The sequence below is a fragment of the Canis lupus genome, chromosome 17 (genome assembly GCF_048164855.1).
Source record: "Canis lupus baileyi chromosome 17, mCanLup2.hap1, whole genome shotgun sequence".
NCBI classification, from domain to species: domain Eukaryota; kingdom Metazoa; phylum Chordata; class Mammalia; order Carnivora; family Canidae; genus Canis; species Canis lupus.
Window position 1 is genome coordinate 13,629,955 of NC_132854.1, and position 23,206 is coordinate 13,653,160.

Here is a 23,206-nt window from a genome sequence, read left to right on the forward strand (position 1 = left end):
TGACTAGATAAAGCTTATCCTTAGGTTAAGAGTCAAGGTCAACCACAATTTGCCCACTGGCTAAAATCTTGATGGAGTGTATCATAAGGGAGAGAGAACTGGATTTGGATTTAGGGAACCTAGAAAAAGTCTGGCTCTGCTCCCTTGGATGTCAGGTGATCTTTCTGAGCCATAGGTTCCTTATTTGTGACATGGAAATATTAATGAATCTTATTATTATGCTGAGGAGAATAATGGCGATGACTTTACTAATAATAGCTAGCATCTGTAGATGGCTTAGGAGGTGCCAGACACTGCACTAAGCAGTTTACATGAATTAGCCATTAAAGTATTATGGATACTGTAAAATACTACAGAAATGCTAATTATTCTTTTCTAAGTTCTCTCAAACCATCTGTTAGTAAGTCAGTTCTAGAATCTTAATTGTGATGATAGATTTGTAAAAATGTACAAAAAACGTTATATAGCATCTTATCTCCTCTATCTCTGGCTCTCATTTGCCTGGCAAGGATGACCAAATCTACTGAAGATCATTTGATTTTAGAGAAAAAAAAAAAAAAAAAAAAGAATACTATTCCTTCTAATATCAAAGGCTGACAATTTCCCATTTTCTCCAAACAGAAGTATCTTTTCTTATTCCAGTCATCTTCCCACTCCAAACACTGCTAAGTCATTAGATATGAACCATGGCTCTGAAGCCCTAGTGAGATAATGAAAGAAAGGAGAAAACAAAAACAAAACTGTGAAGAGAGTTAGGAGTTCTGAGATAAAGTCTTGTTTCTGCTTTACACCAGCTGTGCTATGTTTGAAGTTACATCTGGGCCCTCAGGAAAACAAGGGCTAGGCTTGTTTTTAACGTCGCTCTATTGCCAACACTGGAATCAATTATTTTATAGACATTCAAAACAGAATGGGTTAATGAAATGAAGATCTTCAAGTATGACAGTTTTTGCAATGTAGACTGTAGTGGAAATATCACAGAAACAATGCAAACATACCAATGGCTGCCAGTCTGAGAAAAGCATTTTTGGATGAACCCTATTCAGAATATTTTATTCTTTTTATACCTTGCACCAGATACTGAAATACTTAATCTGATTTGTGGTGGTGGGGGGGAGGGTTGGGATCTCCAGATATTTGGGAGGAAATGGCCAAAATCCAGAATGTAATGACCTGAAGGGACCTATACTCATGAATTCAACAAACTTTCTACATGCCAGGTGCTGGATATCAAAATTGAAGCAGTTGACCACCAAACAAATACATGGAAGAAACTTTTTTTTGTTAAATTAAATGGTAGTATATGTCAAAGGGCATACATATACTTAATTTTATGCTGAAACTAAACTTTAATATGTTATAGTCTTCTTCATTTTTTTTTTTAAGAGAGGGATAGAGAAGCATACAGGGAGGTAGACAGAGAGCGAGCAGAGCCCTGATCCAGGGCTCGATCCAAGACCCTGAGATCATGACCTGAGCTGAAATCAAGAGTCAGATGCTTAACTGACTGAGCCACCCAGGAGGCCCTAATATGTTATATTCTTAACAAAATCAAACGTGGTCTCCAAAGTGTGGGTAGGAACAGTAAAAAGACACTGGGCAGATAAATCGTAAGGGCAAATGGTAGGTGCTTACATCAAGTTGCCACCTTTTATGATTTAAGATAAATTAACTCATTTACTTATCATCTATCTCCAGTAAGTATTTTTTTAAGATCTTCACAGAGAAATCCAAAGGATCAACAGTACTTTTGTCAAAATAATTTCTACAACAGGTACCCAAAAATGTTTTGCTGTTTCAGATAACTACTGCTGCATAAAAAACCACCCCTAAAACCTAATGGCTTAACATAATCATTTTACTGTATTTCATGATGAGATGGGTCAGGAATTCAGGCAGAGCTCAGTTGGGCAATTGACTGGGTGTTGGTTAGGGCTGGGCAGAGCGGAGGGTCAGAGATGGCTTCACTGCAGGCCTGGCATGCTGGGAGGCATGGCTACTCTCCATTGTAGCCTCAGCCCTCTTTGTGCGTTCTCCAGCAGGGTAGCTGGACTTGTCATAGGAGCTCGGGTGGAGGAAGGTGCTTACTCCTCTTAGTGACTAGGCCCAAAATCTGCTTAGCATCACTTCAGCCACACTCTGCTGGTCACAGTAGTCCCAGGCCAGCACAGACCGTAGGGGAGGGGAAACAGATCCTCTGCTCAATGGGAGCTGTGTCAAGGATCTGCAGCCATCTTTAAGCCAGCATGCTTAACAAAAATGTCATTTTTAAAAACTGCATACAAGTTCCAGTTCATCAGGATTTGCTGATCCACATTAACAAACGCAATACCAAAGAATGTTGGTTAAAGAGACAGACTCTTTATATAGAATAGATTATCACAAAAATATAGGTAAAAATGGGATGTGAATTGTGATGATTCTAAAAACAGGGAATTTGAGGTTAGAGTTGAAAATGACCATGTAATTTAATCCTGAGAGTTCTGAGATGGAAATGGGCACTGTAAATAAATGTGCCTTGCCAATAGGCAGACACATGAACTGTCCCTGGTAAACAGAGACATGTGGTCACTTTTAGAGAAAAGAGACCAGATCAAAGCACTGATACGAAATCAAAGGAATGTTAGGAGCCAATCAGTATGGCCTGCAAAGAAAAGCTTCTAGACTCATTATGTTAATAGGATGTGTTGATGAGAGCCATGGACCAAATCTCCTTCCCCCAAACAGTCCCTTCTTCCATAAATGTCCAAGTGTTTCTTTCAATCAAACCAGTTGATGTGCTCAGGATGGTCTTAGGAATAAATATTTTCTATCATCAAGGGCAGCCTTTCAAACATATGTACCTCTGGGAGGTATCCTACCATAATCAAGGTGCTGACTTGTTAGGCACAGATGTAAACATGCCACATTGGCTGCTTCTCTCAAGGTAACTGCTGCTGGTGACCACAGCATTCTTGCTGCTGCACCCACATGCATGCTGCTGGAGGGTCCTTCCCGCCCAGCACTCCATGCAGCAGCTCCATCTACTGAGACACTCTGTTCATGTCCTTCCTCAACTAAGGCACCTGGAAGCTGAACCTGAGTAATGGCCTTTTCAGAGCAAGAACAGATAGTTTATGCAAACATTACTGCTCCTCCATGCAAGTCCACTGAAAAAATGTTTTGTGTCATTAGGATTAGTCAGTATGCACGAACTGAATTAACCACTGAGAAATTACTTTCTCATTTCTTGCTCTTCAGAATAAACTAAAAACAGTTGTCTTAATTTCCAGTTAGCTTCCAAGTATGTGTGCATACATGTATTTAACTATTGGTCTTACTGTGGGCATCCAGCCCTTCACTGTAACAACATTACTGACGGCCACAGTTTGTTTGGAGTGTTGATTCAAAAGCAGATAAAGAATAAAGAACAGTCTTGAGCATAGGTGTGGGTCATTTGGTGGAGGAGGGCATTATATTTTGGATTCTGTGGTTTTATATACACTGTATTTGGATATTTTGCTAAATGCAAAAATAAAAAAATTCTATAAAGATAAAGCTCCTTTTTTTATTTTTTAATCTATATTAGACTATCCTTGATAATTAACTTTTATCTTTAGCCAGGAGCCCAGCTATGTTCTCTGAGGACTAACTATTCTACTGTTTTTCTTTTTCTCAATTTTCCACAAATCGGTTTACTTTTCTATTGCTTTCTAAAATAACAATTCTGCCCAAACCATTCTATAACTAAATACAAACAGAAAATAAGATTTCATTTCCAGGGAGGGTCAAAATACACTAAATGTAAAAAAGTGAATATATAGTCATCAGCATTATTCTTATAGACAGATTTTTCATTTCTACAATGAGTTATAACGGATGAAAAAGTCCTCAGAAACATGGCCTAGTAAAAGCAATGTTTTTCGGTGGAAAAATTTTTTGAAAACTTAGAAATCAAATTGTTTTAGAAAATGCATTTTGTTCCTCTCTCTATATACAATTAACTCAATACTGTCACATATACATTTACAGTACATTTTGGCATACCAGAAGAACAGGTCCTATCTTGTACTGATTTTGCCTAACAACCTTAGCAATGTATGCAAATGAAGTGGGTTAAACCCACCAGTATTTAATGTTGACAGTGATGACTTTAATATAAAGACAGATAAAACTTTTGGAATCAGTTTATGAAAAAGTGCTGTCAACATATTTCTCTCTCTAAAGTAGCCAGCTATCTATCTGTCTATCCATCTATCTATACTGGCCATATCTATCTACCTACCTACCTAATCTAGCCATCAAGAGTGTTAAAATAATCTTCAAAATTAAATAATTAAAATTATTTATTTTAATTTTATTTAAATAATTAAAATTATCTTTCTCATGTAGTTTTTCGTATTCATAAAAAGGTCTATTATTATCGACTTAAAGATGTTATTTAAGAAATATTATATGTGCCATCACTTTTTATAAAGTATTCTTTATACTTAAAATATACGTACTAAAAACATTATAATTCTTTGTGAGTCACAAAAACATATTGTCACCATTTATAGCCAACATAGTGTCTAGTGTAAGGCAAAGACAAAATAACATACTGTACTAGCACTTCAGACACAGATGAGAAAGCAATTGGAAAAAATGGAAAAACACTACTAGCTTAGCTAGTTTATCTAGATATGGGGAGGCAATTGAATCTAATTCTTAAGAAATCATGTGGCAGTATACTGTTTTACAAAGTCAGATAAATGTTTGAATGAATTCCTATGTGTGTGATTTTTGGGGAAACTTTACTACTGATATTTTAGGGTTACTATGTAAATGAAACACTACATTTAGTACTAATAATTAGTATTATACCCATACTACAGATGAGGAAGTTGAGGTGCAGATGTTAACTTCTCCCTAATTACATGACTACTAAGTACTGTGACTCAGCTTTAACCAGATTAACACTTACTATCTTCATAAATAAGATCAGTGTGCACAATAAAATAAAATGCTGAATTAGAGCAATTATCATATATGCAGTATTTGTTATACTCACTGGAAACCTAAACATGGATGTATTTAGAATTTAGAACAAAACAACAAAGTTCTCTATCCCAGAACAGAGAAAAACACTCTCAAATTTCATTGACAGAAAGCTGTGAAAATACCTGATAAAGAAGAAATACTAATATGTGCTGAATTAATAATATGATATAGTATTTCCACATTTGAATTATTAATTTTTAAGGGTTGCTCCTAGAAAAGAATGAGAAATAACACTCCTACATGTCTTAAGTAAAGGTTTATGATCTTTCTCTTGGGTAATTCTATTAGGTGATATTAAGATATATATATAATTATGACCATCTTCATCTATTTTTACTGTCAAAGGGAGAACTGAATCAATATCGTCCTGGACAGATGCAACAAACCTCATAAAAAGATGACTTTCCCAAACCTCCTAAGCAACCTGTTGTCATGATGGATAATACTTGTAATTGGACATCCCGGTTTGAATCCTACTACATCTTTCTGTTTTAAGTTTTCACAAGGCAGGAGCTCCCCTGCCTTATCAGAATGAATAAAATTACACAAGAAATGAGAAATAGATCCACATATTTCTAATATGTACAACCGAGAGAAATAAACGCTTCTTCAAAAGATAGACTTCATGTTATCATTTTGTTTAGTGACTCAATGTTCTCTTTCTCTGTAACAGAGGTAACATTACTAACTCATCTTAGGAAGCATTTCACTTCTGTAGAATTTATATACGGTTGTCGGAAACTGAAAAAGCAGGAAGAAAAGATAAATGTTTCAAACTATTACAGAGATAGTTCTATTTATTTTTCTTAAGAGGACAAATATTCTAGGATAGCAGTTTTCAAATTGTGTGTAACAAGATAAATTTAGTGGATCAAGAGGAATATTTAAAAACAATGAAATAAAAAGAATAAAATAGAAAATATAATACAAGCAACATCGCAAATTTAACTATTATTTCATGAAATTTTGGTTTTAGTTGTATATATTCATGCTGTGTGTATGTGTGTCACAATGTAAAATGTATTTCTTACTGAGGGCCATGATTAAGAAAATGTGAAAGACACTGACTACTAAGTAAATACAAGGAAGCAGACAGAGAGATGTGTTATTTTTTTCAATATTTTGTTTTTTGACAGGTGATAACAATTAAAAAACAAAAATTTTAAGATATTGATAAAAGAAATTGAAGACAAATAAAAAGATATTCTGTGCTCATGAATTGAAAGATACTGTTAAAGTATCCATACTACTCAAAGCAATCTACAGATTCAACGAGATCCGATCACAATTCCAATGGCATTTTTCACAGAAATAGAACAAATCTAAAATTTGTGTGGAACCACAAAAAATCCTGAATAGCCAAAGCAATTGTGAGAAAGAAAAACCAAGCTGGAGGCATCACATTTCCTGATTTTAAATATACTACAAAGCTACAATAACCAAAATAGTATGGCAATGACAAAAAAACAGACACACATCAGTGGAACAGGCTAGAAAACCCAGAAATTAACTTATGCATACATGATCAACTAATTCACAACAAAAAAGCCACTAAGACTATAAAATGGGGAAAGGACAGTCTCTTCAGTAAATAGTGCTGGAAAAATTGGACAGCCACATGCAAAAGAATGACACTGGGTCAGTATCTCCACCATACACAAAAATCAACTCAAATGGATTAAAGGCTTAAACCATAAGACTAAAAGCCATAAAACTCTCTGCAGAAAATATAACAAACTCCCTGACACTGACCTTGCAATGATTTCCTGAATGTGACACCAAAGCAAAGGTAACAAAAGCAAAAAATAAACAAGTGGGCTACATAAGACTGAAAAGCACCTACACAGCAAAGGAAAACATCAACAAAATGAAAAAGCAACCTATGAAATGGGAGAAAATCTTTTCAAATACAGATCTGATTAATATCCAAAGTATAAAAAGAACTCCTACAACTCAATAGAAATAAAACAAACAACCCAATTAAAAAAATGGGCAGAGGTTCTGAAAAGACCTTTTCCCCAAGAGAACATACAGATGGCCAACAAATACATGAAATGGTGCTTTAAATCATCAAGGAAATGCATATCAAAACCACAATGAGATATCACCTCACACCTATTAGAATGGTAATTATCAAAATGGCAAGAAACAATAAGTATTGGCAAGGATGTGGAGAAAAGGAATCCTTGTGCACTGCTGGTGCTAATGTAAACTGGTGTAGCCACCACACAAAAACAGTATGGAGGTTCCTCAAAAAGTTAAAAGTAGAACTACATATGAGCTGGTAATTCTACTTCTGGGTATTTAACCAAAGAAAACAAAATCATTATCTTGAAGAGATATCTGTACCCCTATGTTCACTGAAGCATTATTTACAGTAGCCAAGACATGCAAACAACCTAAGTGTCCACTCATGGATGAACGGATAAAGAAAGTGTGGTATGTCTGTATACACACATATCATCACAGACGCACAGAGTATTTTTCAGCCATAAAAAAGAAGGAAATTCTGCCATTTGAGACAACATGGATAGGTCCTGAAGACATTATGCCAAGTGAAAAAAGTCAGAGAAAGACAAGTACTATATGATCTCACTTACTTGTGAGATCTTAAAAAGCTGAACTCACAGATACAGAGAACAGATTAGTGGTTGACAGGATGTGTGCATGTGTATGAGAGAGAAATGGATGAAGGTAGACAAGTACAGATTTCCAGCTATAACATAAATAAGTCCAGGAGGTTTAATGTATAGCATGGTGTCTATAGTTACAATACTGTAGTGTATATCTGAAACTTGGTAAGAGAAAATTGTAAAAATTGTCATCACACACACACATACAATTGCAACTACGTACTGTCATGGATGTTAACTAATTATAGTGATCATTTTGCAATATATACACACATCAATCATTGTATTTTATGAGGAGTTACACTTCTAAATGTTTTAAGTAAAGGTTTATAATGTTTCTCTTGCATAATTTTACTAAGTGAAAAAACTTAAAAATAATACAAATTATATGTCAATTATATCTCAAACAATTTAAAAAAAACACAAAAATCATATTTTCCCTTAAAATACCAATTTTGATATTTTCAAACCTTAAACATATAAAGAAAATAAAAAATGTAACAAAGTGGAAACAATTTATCCAATTCTGACAGTGAATACATTTGCGCATTCTGAGTAAAAAGAGTGTATACTTTACAAGTGTACTTAATTTACACACTATAATCTATTTAAATAGCTTATTCAGATAGAGTTTTCAGCAATGTGCAATATTTTCCACATTAAGTAACAAAATGCATCAGATCTTAAAGACTTTCCATGCTGCTTTGTTACTGGACTTACCAAACCATGACTTCAATACAATGTGTTGATGATGCTTGATTCAGATACCCAATAATTTTATTTTGACTCACAGGCTGAAAAAAAATTTTTTTTTCAGTTGTGACCTTTAATTTAAACTGAGCTGTATTAAAAATCAGGCTAATGTAGTTGTTTTATTACGGTTTTCCTATCAGAACGAAAGGTGAAACAGTTGGCATATTGGGCCCAATGGTTCCAAAGGGGTTTCAATCTTTTAGAAGTATAGAGTTAAATCTAGTGAAATAGTATTTAGTATATACCATGTTAAAATCTTCACAACTAGAGTTATTCTATTTTTAGATATTTTGATAACCTTTAACTTTACAAACATATTTACATTTTACTTATATACTTTTTGAAATGCAGATGTCTAAAATCATAGCATTACCATTATTGGTATTATTCTACCAAAGGGCACAGTTTGATATGGTAAAGCATAAAGGTATGCTTAAGAAACTTAACTTTTCTCTGTCAGGCTGAGAATAATTTTTAATATAATGAACCACAACTGTGAAAGTAACAAATATAGGATGTATTTCTGCATACTGTTAAAATTTCACAACGCATTTCCTACAGAAATAATATCTCTACATTTATACTTTTGAAACTATTCTGTCTCCAAGTTTTATCTCATGTTAGAGTCTACTCCTATCCAAACTCAAATATTTTTCCAAAAAATGTATAGTACTTACAATTCTTTTTACTACTATAGGCCAGAAAAATATAAGTATACAAGAAAATAGTAAGTAAGAATAGGGAGAAACAGATAACAAGGAAAAAGTGAAAACAGAAGCAAAAAAAAAAAAAAAACAAAAAAACAAACCTAGAGTGGAATCACACCTCCTTCCCCAGGGGCTTAGGTTTGAAGGCAATGGCTAAGAAAGAAACTGTGTTAAAAATTATCCTTGATTTAAAAAAAAAAAAAAAAAAAAAAAAAAAAAAAAACCTCATGAATTAAGTATGGTGTACATGCTTTTTTTTTTTTTTTTTTTTTTTTTTTTTGGTGTACATGCTTTTATGTAAAGTTCATTACTTAGAAATACATATAAATGTGTAATTATGCATTATAGTGTGGCACATATAATTTCCTGGTAGAATACACAGAAAACACTCAAATGTATCACTAACTGGAAAACCTTAGCAAATAAAAGGATTCCAACTTTGTTGGGTCTTCCTGTTGGTTGAGTCATCTAGAGACATTTTATCAGTTCCCTCCCCCTCCTCCTAAGTGTTTATCTAGTCAGGAACTGACCCTACTTTTTCCTAAAGGAAAGTCAACATCATCCACTTGCCTGGCAACCGGAGTATTTCTCATTTGATGGTCAGTGGGTCACCTTCAAATCACCCATTTGTTCCTGTGGGAGAACTTCTACCCATATGCAGGGAGAGGTGGTTTGTCTGTGCGCACTAGGGTTGGTTGGCTATTTAAATTACTTTGGCCCCCTCTCCCTTAAAAAAAAAAAAAAAAAAAAGTTGTAATCATGATCCCTTGGATTATTGATTTCATTGACAAAATTATAACCAAATCTTCACTAGACAAGATTTGCAAGTCACAGGTTGCTCATTCTCTAAGGCTCATATTAAAACCCACCTCTTCCATCATGGAGCCAACTACAGACAAGTATCAACAGAATATTGGGGTCAAAGGGAGATCATCTGCTCCCTCTGCAAAGTGAACTTCAGCCTTCTGATCCTGAGATGGCCAAGAGAGAACAACAATATTGTAATGTTCTGATTTTATAACGCAGCAAAAACAAGTTTCCCCCTCAGGAAGATAACACTTGGGGCTATAAGAAGTGACTCATGGCTTCTATGCTCTGCACCTTGGAGGTCCAGCTTTCAATTACAATTTTGGTTACTGGAAGTATCAAACTGAGGAAGGAGATATTTGTGGAGGAAGGAAGGGTGGAAGACTCTAGAAATTTCACTTACTTGGGACAATATTTGATGTATTCCCTGGTTTCGGCTCCATAGCACCAATATGTCGTGGGTCAAGATCTATGAGTGGCAATTGGCCACTTGCCTCTATTTTAGAGGTTTTTATGGCTACTTATTGTGAGGAGAAAAAGTACAAATGATCAGTTGGGTCACTTAAAAGTGATCATTTAAATAATATGGAAATAATGGTAATAAAAGTAAAAAAAAAAAAGTTACTAATTTGCTTTGGGGAGTGCAAATCAACCACCTCTTCTTCTTGTTCTCTTTTTCCAATCTTAAAATGCTCCACACCTTCTAGGCTATAGTAACATGTGAAGCCTCCTCTATATTTCTTACAACTCCCAATTTCTATCCTTGGCCATATTCCTTTACAATTTCTATTTTTCAATTCTCTCTCTACATATTCTACCCAGGAGGTCTCATCTACTCTCCACATCTGAACCACAGGGATGATCCTGAGTCTCTATATTCACTCGTGAAGTCACCTTTCAGGCTTTATTCAAATATTCTAATTACATCTACTGGATGATCACCATCCCCAACTTTTGTTCCCCAGCTATTCCCCCATAATCCCGCTCACTCATGTTTCAAGCGTCCAGGTTACCTTGGACCCTTCCCCCGCCCTCTCCAACTAAATTTACTTCATTCTTTACAATATTATTCACATCCATTTTTTCCTTTCTGTTTCTACAAACACCATGCTAATTCAGATAATTTAGAAACTAGATTATCACAATATCGTGTGATTATTCCCCCTAACTCTGGTCTATTGCCACTAAACCGTCTATCAGATCACCTCCATGTTACCACTTCTATACCACTTTTGCTCTTGGTCCTTCACTACAAAACCAAGTCCAAAGTCTTTTAACCTTCTGGAACTTAGCTTTACATTTCTGAGCCTTACCTCCCTCCTTTCACACTTCTCTATGATTTCCTTGTTTAGCCAATCTGGTCTATTTAATGGCCAACAAACATACTTTATGAGTTTCCCATGCCACTTCCCTCATCTGAAGACTTTACGCTCCTGATGCTTCAAGATTCTTATGAAACTTCACCCATTTCCTTATCACCCCAACTAAATACAAGTACTGTGGCAGAATGTGAGAGCTGAACAGAGGTCATCTACTCCATGTACAAAATGGATTTTGAAGAATTATCTCCCCCATCTATAAAATTCAAATGTTTGGGGAAACTGAGGCCAGGGGCAACTAGTGTTCTTTTCAAACACTAGTCTTCTTTCAACACATTTTTCATGAGTGTTTCCTCTGTGCCAGGAGCTGTGCTAGCCACACAGGACTACAGTTTAATGAGAAAGACCAATGACATGTCTATTGTCCCACAGATAGTTAAACATAGGTTAGTACCTCAAGAGTGAAGTACAGGGTGCCACTAATGTCTGAAGTATGCATGGTTCAGGGAAGGGGTGAGGCATGACATTAATCTAGTGTGGGAAGACAGGAAGGAGTTAGTTCAGCTTGGGAGAGGAAGAAGGTTTACATGAGGAGGAAATCTTTTAAGTAGGGGTGAAAGTGAGTAGTAATTAACTGCAACAGGTAAATGATTGCTACGTGTAAAAGGAAAGCCCAAACAGGTACTTGCAAAGAACAAAAAGTGAGGGGGTGCTGGAATCTAAGGGATGAAGAAGATTGCAAAAGGTGAGGCAGGAAAAGCAGAGATGGGCAGGAGCATGTGTGCCTCGGAAGGTCATATGGAAGATTTCTGGGCTTTACTCTAAGAACAACAGGCCTTGGATGACATGTTCCAAGATACTTTAAGTCAGGACCATAGCTTACCCTGGGAGGAATGGGAGAAACAATTATGAAATCAGAAAAAAAAAATCTAGTTTTATTTTAGTCGAAACACATTCTGTATCCCTATCACACTTTCCTGAGTGTGTTCTCATCTGATGTCAGTTGAAAAATGAAAGCATATGAATTTATAAGTATAGCCAGTTTTAGTTGGCCCACTTGGCTTAGACAGGAGGTAGCGTATGTATATGAATGCCCCTGCACCTGTAAATACTTAAGGCACTATGGGCTTGTTCTATATTTTCTAAAAGCACAACATTCCATATAAGAACAGTCCAATAAAAAGTTCCATTTCACTGTCTGGCCATGCATTGGTGCTATACTTGAAGTTAAATCTTCAGTTTCCTCTCCTTTCCCATAAGACTCTTAATAAGGGAAAATATTTTGAGAATATACTAGCAAAATTTTTCCAAGGGTGGTTTTAACCCCTGCTGCTTTTTATTCTCATCTTGGGTACATCAAGTAATGAATTTCAAAAAGCAATCATGAGTTTATTACCTTTAAAATTATGTTTATATCAAGGATAAAATTTAAAGAAGGTAGGGTGATAAGGTTATTAATAAAACAGCTGGAATTTTAGAGGAATTTCTGTGTTCAAGGTATTGTGTTGGACATCTTGCAATAAATTATCTCAATCTTAATAAAGACTTTGAAAGGTGCATCTGTTTTATAGACAAGAAAACTGAGGCATATTATTTCCCTATGATATATACACCTTAGACCCAAACTATCCAATATGGTAGCCTGCAGCCACATATGCCTTCTGAGCGCTTGAAATATGGCTAGTCTGAATTGTGCTGTGCTATGAGTGTAAATTACACTTCAGATTTTGAAAATTTAATTAGAAAGTAGTAAGATATCTCAATTTTTGAATATTTGTTACTTGTTAAAATGACAATATTTTATACAGTGCATTAAATAAAATGCATTAACTTTATCTGCTATAATTTAAAAAAATAAGCTACTAGAAATTTTTTAATTAAATGTGTGGCTCACATTACACTTGTATTGAACAATGCCACCCTAGACCAAAAGCTGGATTTTGAATTTGCCAGTTAATAAGTTCAAAGCCTGGTATAGAAGAAGAGTTCATGGATTGTTACAGATCTTGGTTTAAATCCTTCCATCAGTGACTAGTCTTGGATAAAATACCAAATCTCCCAGCACTTCACTTCTGTTGTTAGCATTATAGCATTATTAATATCCCCAAACAACTGTTCTAATAGGTAAAGCAGCTAGTGGGCAGAGGGAGGGAACAATTAGTGAATACTTCCAATAGCAACTGGTTAATTTAAAAGTTGATTCCCAAAAAGAGTAGAAAATTCACTTATATGAAAGACATGTTTTATTCTCAGTAAGTGGGAGGAATTAAATAACCAGCACATTGAATACCTGCTTTAGCACGATACATGGGATATATGCATTATATATTGTAGTGTAATACACATAATATACACAGATCCTTTCTATGCTAAAGTTATTTAGGATATGTTATAGGCTGGGAGGCCAGACGACAAGTTAGAGTGAGGTATAAAATGTCAGACACAGAAGGGCCCAAGGGGTCCTTATGGGTACAACAGATAAATTCCAGTGAAAAGAGTTTATGAACTCTGCCTCAGTGGATCCATGGTCTTTTTACGTCAAGAACTGAAGACTAGTTAGTAAAATGACATCTGGGCAAGTAGAATTTTACTTTTTTTTTCTCTCTGGGTCGTAGTGCAAACAAATAAATAGTTCTAACCTATCAAGTTTAGACTAGCCCACTATCAGTAATCTCTGCTGAATCATAAGAAACTACAAAATCATGTGGACTAAACTATCTGAGGATATTTTGCCATATTCTGTCCCGTAGGCTTTTGTCAGGAAGTTTGCCCTTTGTATGTGACTTTATGAATGTTTGAATTACATGTATACATTTAAATGTAAAGTATGGAGCAGTTGGGGCATTTACTTTATTATTTGATGTATGTATATGGCTTAAGATTGACATGTGACAATGTATTAGTCTGCCTTATTCTGTACTGGTTTGTTTTGTTATTGTTGTTTTAGAAATATGAGGTGGCCCATGTTAATTAAGGATTTCAGTCACTTAAAGTGACCCTTAAGTACACATTTATTAAATGTAGCACCAAAACTGTTCATTTGTTATCTACAGCAATTAACTTTATGAAAATGAGGCTGGAGATGTAAAAAGCTATCAGATTTACAGATCTTAGAACAGCAATGGAGATCATGAAAATATTCACTTTAGTCTGAAATTTAACAGAAGAAATAATACAAAATTTTAGTTTAGCTATTAAAGCGCATGTGCAATAAGTTAAAGGGGGATGGGGACAGGGCCTCTCCCTTGATCTCACACATTGCATTAAAAATCCACCTCTTGGGCAGCCCAGGTAGGCTCAGCAGTGCTGCCTTCAGCCCAGGGCCTGATCCTGGAGACCTGTGATTGAGTCCCACCTCTGGCTCCCTGCAGGGAGAGCCTGCTTCTCCCTCTGCCTGTGTCTCTGCATCTCTCTCTCTCTTGTGAATAAATAAAATCTTAAAAAAAAATCCACCTCTTGTGGTGGATTTTTGAGTACCCACTGAGTACATGTGAGTTGGTCTTTGCTTTTTCAAAATTTCTAATTGACTTACAACGTAATTGTGTCTACAGTACATTTACAACTATCTTTCAGGAAATGTCTTCAAATTTAGGGCTAAAGCTAGAATTCGGTAGGAAAAAAAATCACACTAGATCAAAATTATTAATGATCAGCTAATAATAAGAATCACACAGAACAATAATGTGTAACTAATGATTAGAAAAATTTGCTAAAACTTTGAACTAAGAGATTATTACACTTCTGATGTTTGAAATTATAGAAAAATATATGCTCAGTTAATATAAAAACAATGATTTTAAACCATTTAAGCTACCAGCACTACTTTCAAAATGCACACTGTAAAAAAAAAAAAAAAAAAGAGTTCTTACCAGGAAAGAACTTATTTGCATTAACTTTAAATTAGCTAATACATGAGAGTTACACCTTTGAAGATACTTGTTTTGCTTCCAGGAATGCTTTTTTCCCCCCTTCCTTTTCCTTCTGTTTTTGAGGGGGTTAAGGCAGTTGGATTAAAAAAAAAAAAAAAAAAGTTAAGCCGCATTCTTCATGTGAAGGGCATGTTTGTACTCCTATATGCTAATAACTCTCCATCTCCCTGAACTGTTACGATGTCTTCGAATAATTTAATGAAGTCTTTTAAAGTTGGGCCTTAATTGCACAGTTCATTTCTGTAAAACGCCTCAGCGCCACTCAATCTTTTAAGAGAGCAGAAAGGTCTCTCTCCTCTGGACTTGACATTTTTACCATATACGTGGGAGCGATTTTCGCTGTCAAACATCGCCTAGGTAGGTTTTGTGTTGTTGTGGTTCAATCCGGAAATGTCTCCAGTGCACAGCTCCCCTCTTCCCAACACAAGCCTACCCAACCCTTTCCCCCACTTCAAGTTCTCAACTTTGTTTCCTTGGGGTTCTGCACAAGTGCTACTAATAATATCCACGAGACAAAGAGCTGTGTGTGCGCCGTGGGTGCACGGGATGCCCAATTTGAGTTGTGGAACAAAGCACTCAAATTTGAGATTCAAGATGATGGTGGTGGTGGTGGTGGTGATGCTGCCAAAGGAAGAAACACCGACTCCCCGGCCAGCCAGCTCCCCCCGCCCACGGCCGCCCCGAGCCCGGGACGCCAAGCCCCCCGCCCGGCCCCCGCCCGGCCCCGGCCCCGGCCCCGGCCCCCGCCCGGCCCCGGCCTCTCACCGCTTCACTCGGATGATCTGGTCCCGCATGGGCTTGATGTCCTGGAAGCTCTGCTGGTTGACGAGGCTGTAGACGAGGATGAAGCCCTGGCCGTTCTTGATGTACAGGTCCCGCATGGACGCGAACTGCTCGGTGCCCGCCGTGTCCAGGATCTCCAGCACCGACGGCGACGAGTCCACCTCGATCTCCTTGCGGTAGAAGTCCTCGATGGTGGGGTCGTATTTCTCGATGAAGGTGCCGGTCACGAACTGCACGGTCAGGGCGGATTTGCCGACCCCGCCCGAGCCCAGCACCACCACTTTGTACTCGCGCATCGTCCCTCCGCGGCCGCCGCCGCCGCCGCCGCCCGCGACATAGACCTACGCCCGCCGCGCTGCGCCCCCGGACCCTGCGCCGGCGGCCGGCCCCGCCGCCTCCCGCGGCCGCCCCCACCCCACGGCCGCCGCGGCCCCCCGGGCGCCGGCGGAGCGAGCAGCAGCCCTGGGCATGGGCCGAGCCGGGCGGCAACGCGGCCCGCGGGCTCCGGCAGGCACTGAGCACGAGCAGCGAGCGGGAGGAGCGGGAGGAGCGGGAGGAGCGGGAGGAGCGGGAGGAGCGGGAGGAGCCGGAGCCGCCCGAGCCGCCCGAGCCGCGGGCCCGCAGTGCCGCCCGCCCGCCCCGCCCCTCGCGCCTCCACGCCCAGCTCCCCGCCCGCCGCCGCCGCCGCCGCTTCCTCGGCGGCCGGAGCGCGCGCCCGAGCGGGAGCCGCAGCGCTGCCGGGGGCGGGGCCCGGCGGCAGGGGGCGGGGCCTCTCGCCGCGCAGCTCCGCCCCCGCCCCGTCGCCTAGGCGACCGGCCGCGCGCGCTCCCGGGAGCCTGCGCCGTGCGGAAGCCTCGGCCCGCGCTTAGGTAAACAACCTCCCCCGCCACCCCGCCCCACCCCGCCCGCGCGCCCCGTCCAACCCCGGGGCCTGCGCACTGAGCATGCGCGGGTCTGCGGCCGGAGCCGGGAGCCTGGTCGGCTCGAGACTCCCACGCTCGGCTTTTGAGGGGAGGCGAGATGTGAGTGGGGCCAGAGCTAAGTCTGCAGGCGGCAGCGGGAGGCGGAGAGTAAAGAGAAGAAACGGGCACGGTCCAAAGCGAGGTCTGGACAGCACCCGGTCTCTCTCAGTTCTCCTGAGAGCTTTGGCTTTATTTTGCATAAACGAAGCGAGCAGCTTTTCTTAAGGGGACGAGCACAAACACAACGAAGTGAAGCTCGGTCTTAAGCGTCAGGACCCCGAGGGACGCACAGTGGCGGCAGGGCCCCTCCTCCGGCCCCCTGCCCAGGGCGGCGCAGGCGAGTCCGCGGACGCCAGGCCCACGCCCGGGGACGGCGCCGGGGGTCCCGCCCACCGCCCCCAGCCCCGCCCCGCCCCGCCCCGCCCCGCTCCGGCGCCGGCCTGGTGTCGAGCTCTTCCCACGCCCTCTCAGCTGCGGGCGCCTGGAAAACCGGGAGAGCGGAGCTCGAAGCCGCGACAGAACGCCCAGGGCCACCTCATAGCAACAGCTAGCGGGGGCACCTAGCCGGAAGCTGGGAGGCCTTCCAACCAACCGGATCACGGTTCTGTAACCCATGGTACCATTCTCGGCCAATGGAGGGCCGCTTCATACCACGTGATCCCCGCCCATCAGCCAATGGGGAAAGCTCTAGTCGCGGGATCCACCGACTCGCCTCCCCTTGCGTGGCCCGGCTGGGCGTTTGCCCCTGCGCACGCTCTGCCAACCAATCGCAGGTGAGCTGACGAATGACGAGGTTTCGATGCGAGCCAATCAGGACTCGCGATTTCCTGGCCACCTCGGGCTCGGTGGTATGGAGACAGGGCAGCTAGTGGGGTCCGGGAGGGGCCGGAGCTGGAGGGGCCGGTCGCGGTGCCCTGTGCTGGCAAGGAGCAAGGTGTTTTGCAGGCGAGAGTGATGAATTCTGCGTTTAACGACGTCTCCTTGGCATGCTACCTAAACGATGGGCATGGAAGTGGTGCTGAGGGATGTGGGCGGAATCGTGGCATGAATCGAGAAAGCAGGGACTTTTGTCTTTAGGGTGAGAAATTTTCCGGTACTTAAGGAGACCTACTGCAGCAGTTGGCACGGGTCTTCCAGGCGTGCCTCCTTCCTGAGACACTTTTTTTTTTTTTTAACTAGTTTTTAAACTCACCGTTCGGTCTCTAGTATCGTGTGTTACACAGTCTCATAGCCACAACGTTAGATTTAGGAGAAGTTAGATTTCCAAGTACCCCTGGATTGTCTTTTGTAATAAATGGTTATTGGATTCACTTAAACTGTGTCCTTCGCAGACTAGTCTACACCCAGCTGTTACTAAAGCACATTTCTTGGGAATAATAAGTTTCTGCAGTTCCAGCGTTTGATCGTATACCTCTTGGCCCTTTCTCTTCCCCGCAAGGACATCTTGTAGAGAGGTTTTTGGTCTGGGTTCCTCGAAAAACCAGGTGTTTCTTTACCATCTTCCCTGTCAGTTATCAAACTACTACAAAGGTGTGCTTAGATTCAGCAGTGTTCTGTTGCTCTGTTAGTCCATTCATTATATTAGAACGGAGAACTTTTATTTGCACTATCTTGCTATAGTATATCACATACCAAGTTTTTGCTTAAAATGATTGAGGGCAAGTGTCATGTCAAAATGTGCAATAAATATAACTCAGTCTTTGTTTCTTAATTAAATTGTTCAAGTATGAGTGGTTAATATCTGAGCCTCTGGAATCAGCAGTGAAGGCAGATTGCAAAAATAATATATATATAGGGGGATCTCTGGGTGGCGCAGCGGTTTGGCGCCTGCCTTTGGCCCAGGGCGCGATCCTGGAGACCCGGGATCGAATCCCACGACGGGCTCCCGGTGCATGGAGCCTGCTTCTCCCTCTGCCTGTGTCTCTGCCTCTCTCTCTCTCTCTCTGTGACTATCATGAATAAATAAAAATTAAAAAAAAAGAAAGAAAAAAATATATAGATATAGCTCTATATCTATAGATATATATGTATATGAATCAGAGGAATGTTTTAAGATCATGGAAACCGTAGAAGGTCTCATCTCTGATTCTAAATTAGTAATGTGAAAAAGTGAATTAAAATTAAAGGAGCTCAAAAAAAAATTAAAGGAGCTCACATGGATTCATTGTATCTGAGCTTTTTTCACAGGGATATTTCAAGAAGATGTAGGTGAGTGCAGTGTTCACCTAGCCTTTTACAAGTCTCATATTTTGTGTGAAACTTGCATGCTAATTTAGTTTTGAAGAGTCACACTTCTTTTCAGAAGAAAAGAAAAACTGTCTCTTTAAAATCCAAATTGTGCATAATGGTGGTAAATTCCTAGGCTTTTTGAGAAGCATCAAGCCTTCTCTCTTTGTATAGGTCATTAAGACCTGTGTAGTACCTTGCATTACAGTGGAGCTGAAAAATCCTTTATTTTGCAAGCAAATAAAGGTCTAGTGGCTTTTGTTTTTGAAATTTGCTTTGGGATTGTGAGTCCAGGATGTAACCTTAAGCAACTTTTCATTTCCTAGGTCCTCAGAAGTTGAGAAGCTCTGGATTGCCTCGCATCTGATAGAAGTTGTCACAAAAAAATTAGTGAGTAGGCTCTCTGGTCACTGCACTTAGCATAATAAAGAGTAGGAGAGCTTTATGACATTTATCAGGCTGCTTTCCCTGACCTTTCATTACTGCTGGCTTTTCTTGATAAGGAGAAGTGTACAGACTGCAGCCCTTAGGGTAGGTGCACCTCTATATATTTCCTCATCTTGATATTCGATATTCATTCTTGATGAATTCATATTCATTTGATATTCATTCTCCATGTTCATTCTCAATGTAGCCATAAGGGTAAATTCTTAGCCACTAATAAGCAAAAGAAACATGATAAGTAGGGCATATCTTCTTTCCTATTCTGTCTTACATGATGGCACTTACCTAATTTGAGGCTATATATGAAATGCTGGTTGAAGGAGTAGCTGCCATAAGAAAGGATGTCAGAACGTGTAGAGAGAATTTTGAAGATTTGGTTGGGAGATGGGTGTCTGTCTCCTGACTCCTTAATCATGTTCATTTTTATGCCAGCATGAACTATCTATCCAGAGAGTGATTTTAGAAATACAAACTTATGTCTCCATTCATTTGTTTGTGGAAGAGACAAAATAAAAGCGAGATAAAATGAAATTGAATTTTCACCAAGAGCTGTAAATCTGTATGATGGTGAAAAGTTAATGCTGCATGCTGACACTTTAGGGTCTCATTACCTTCAGAAGGGCATTACTGGAAGAAAAAAAAAAAAAAAGAAAAACTTCATTTCTTCTCTCCACACTATATCTGAGAGGTATCTCACCTATGCCCAGATACCCTCAACTGTCACACTTGTGTTACCATGGAAACCCAGCTCCTTCTTTGCTTCTGTGAAAGATGTTGGAAAAGGTGGGATGAAGTGGGAAATGCACTGTGTTAGGGGACTTTCTGACTACAGCAAGAAGCAAGTATGCAAAGAATTTAATATAAACAAGTTAGAAGAGGATGTTTGTAATATTAGCAGTGCTTCCTGTCCATAAAACCCTGATTCCTATTGCTTCCTGTTACAGCCTATGTACGTGTGATTAACCGATAAAGGGGAAGGGCAAGTCAAGTATATTTAGTACCTATGAAATGCTGCTGGCAATTATAAAAAGAGCAGAAGACATTTTCTTGACCTCTGAGGCTCCTGATACCATTGAGAAATGAAAGTATATATAAACAATGGAAAGGAACAAAATAAACTTGTTTCTTTTTTGAAAATGTGGTAGGTCTCAGCACTTTTGAAAAGAAAAAGAATGCAGAAATTAAGTGAGTATATAAATAAGTCAAAGAAAGAAACCTTTTGGTTGAGAAAGTAAGTGTTACTGAGGGAAAAGGCTTAATGATTAAGATACAGGAGCAAGAAAGAAAGAAAGCCCGAAGAATCTTAAAAGCTTGAATGTTCAGAGGAAAATAGAGCTCTAGTGTGGTTGATTTCACAGGGCCGAAGAGTAAACACTGTCGCATCACCAGCAGTTTCCTTTTATTTTGGCTGAAAACTGTGTGATAGATAAAGATTGATCACTAATGGCAGTCCTTTTCCTCTCTGCCCTGTAAGTCCAGCAGGAGGCACATGACTCAGTTCTCATCACTGGAATGGGAAGAGGAAGCCATTGGGACTGGGGATTCCTGGGATTCTGACAATGAGTAGATCTCATTGTTTTGGTGTCACTCCCTCCTGCTCTGCAAATTGACATAAGAGAATGTGGCCACCATCTTTGGGCTGTGATGCCTTATGGCTGAGGTTGCAAACCAATGAGTTTCAGATGGCCAAGAAGGATGGGAAGAATCCAGGTCCTGGAAAACACCGTGGAACTGTCATGCCAATACTGGAAATGCCTACCTTTGGACTACTAAGTAAACAGCTAGCCTTTGGTTTAAGTCTGTTAGTTTAAGTCTGTTAGGTTTTCTGTGTCTTGGAGTCAAATACATCCCAACTATGATAGAAAGTGTGAAGTATTTGATACAAAGTCGGCGAGCATTTGTGATATTCTGATGGGTATCCTACTGAATATCCCGAGTGGCATTTCAAAGACATTACGGTATTAATTGAGCACTTACTACGTATATTATTCTAAGCTCTGGGGATACAAAAATAGTTTGCCAAAAGAGCTTGTAGTTATAGACATCATAAATAGAAGAGACTAACATTAAACAACTGATTGCTCATTTACATTTTATAATAATCACTTATTCAAGCTAACAAGAAAAAATTAGAGATTTCAAGGATGAAATAATAATATAAGTAATAAAATACTATAAAATATATAACCACATAACTGAATAAAATTATAAAAGCAAATATTTTCAAGGACATGATAATTTTGTATATAGTTTATACATGAATTCTTAGAGGTTAAGAGAAACAAACAAGTAGGTTTATTTTTATTTTTAAGATTTTATTTATTCATGAGAGACACTCAGAGAGAGGCAGAGACACAGGCAGAGGGAAAAGCAGGTTCCCTGCAGGAAGCCTGATGTGGGACTCCATCGCAGGACCCCAGGATCATGAACTGAGCCAAAGGCAGATGCTCAACCACTGAGCCACCAAGGTACCCCTGAAGTGGGTTTAATAAAGGAAAGCTGTCTGAAGGAAATTAATATGGAACCAGGTTTTGACGGAAGTAGCCAAAGAATAGACTACAATGGGGCAGGCTGGAACACTCTATGTGAAAGGAACTGAGAGCAAAAGGAAGGAAGCAGGAACGAAGTAGCAGTGAAATATGGAAAATACAGATTCACTCGATTCTTTAATTCTCTACAGCAATGCCATTCTAGGGACAACTATCAGGGGAAAAAAAAATCAGAGACTAGAAGTCCTAATGCAAAATTACAAAAGATATAGAAATAGTACAGAAGAAAATAATACAGAAGAAAAAGTAGAAAGAGTAACAAGGGTACATTTGAAGAAGTTAGGGTATTATTTGAAATGATGAATAATTTATAATGTGGGCATCATGAAAGAATTGTCATAAGGAGTAATTATGGACTTGAGGACATCAAGAAGGTGGAACTCAAACTTCCACAAGCAGAAATAGAAAGAAAAATGAGGGGGTAGCAAAAAATGAAGACAGGCAGCAAAACAGTTTTTGCTTATGGTTATTTTTCCATGGTAGCTGTTACTGACATGCATTATGTAAAAATGAATGGAATTTGATTGAAAAGAAAATTTTCAGTAGACCAGTAATATATAAAGATAGTCTTTTAGGTAAATAATGTAATTTAGAATGTTTTTCCTAGAATGCCTTTTTGTACCTTGCCATAGAAAAGTCTTTTCAGTGAGGAAGCTGTAAGGAATAATATGTTACAGATTAGTGATGCATTTTGGAAATTAAAAAAAAAAAACCATAGATGTGCCAAATGTAATCATATAGCAACAAATAATAAATACTTATAACAAAAATCAGAAGTTTGTCAGATTTTATGTGGTTTCTGCTCAAATACGGTTTTAGTGTTTTTCTAATGCTATTTTCTATACAAATATAAGAATATTTCTAAAAAATTAGGCTACAGTAAACATATGAACATATTTTGATATCGTTTACAATAATGTAATTAATATTTATTGTGCTTTGCCATTTCCAGAGCCCTTTTCTACATGTCCAAGAAGTTTGTAGTTTTTTAATAACAAAAAATACGCAAATTATTAGGAGCCACCATACAAATATGTGCTATGAAGATGCTGAACTAGCATTATTACTGCCCCTT

General features: G+C 39.1%; 1 protein-coding gene and 1 long non-coding RNA gene across 3 annotated transcripts in view; one reads left to right on the plus strand and one right to left on the minus strand.

Moving 5' to 3' along the window:
• The window catches only part of RAP2A (RAP2A, member of RAS oncogene family), a 35,140-nt gene extending 18,803 nt beyond the window's left edge, over nucleotides 1-16,337 (minus strand). Inside the window, exon 1 of the mRNA XM_072782581.1 lies at nucleotides 15,933-16,337. Within this exon, the coding sequence (XP_072638682.1) occupies nucleotides 15,933-16,246 (314 nt within the window). The 5' untranslated portion in view covers nucleotides 16,247-16,337. The remainder of the gene's footprint in view (nucleotides 1-15,932) is intronic.
• A 1,379-nt stretch (nucleotides 16,338-17,716) lies between these two features.
• LOC140607916 (uncharacterized) lies at nucleotides 17,717-22,901 on the plus strand. Of its 2 annotated transcripts, none has more exons than XR_012009835.1 (3): nucleotides 17,717-17,990; nucleotides 19,465-19,669; nucleotides 21,057-22,901. It is a non-coding gene; the product is annotated as an uncharacterized lncRNA (long non-coding RNA). The 2 variants fall into 2 exon arrangements; XR_012009834.1 differs by having other exon boundaries at nucleotides 19,465-19,528.
• Nucleotides 22,902-23,206: the final 305 nt, after the last annotated feature.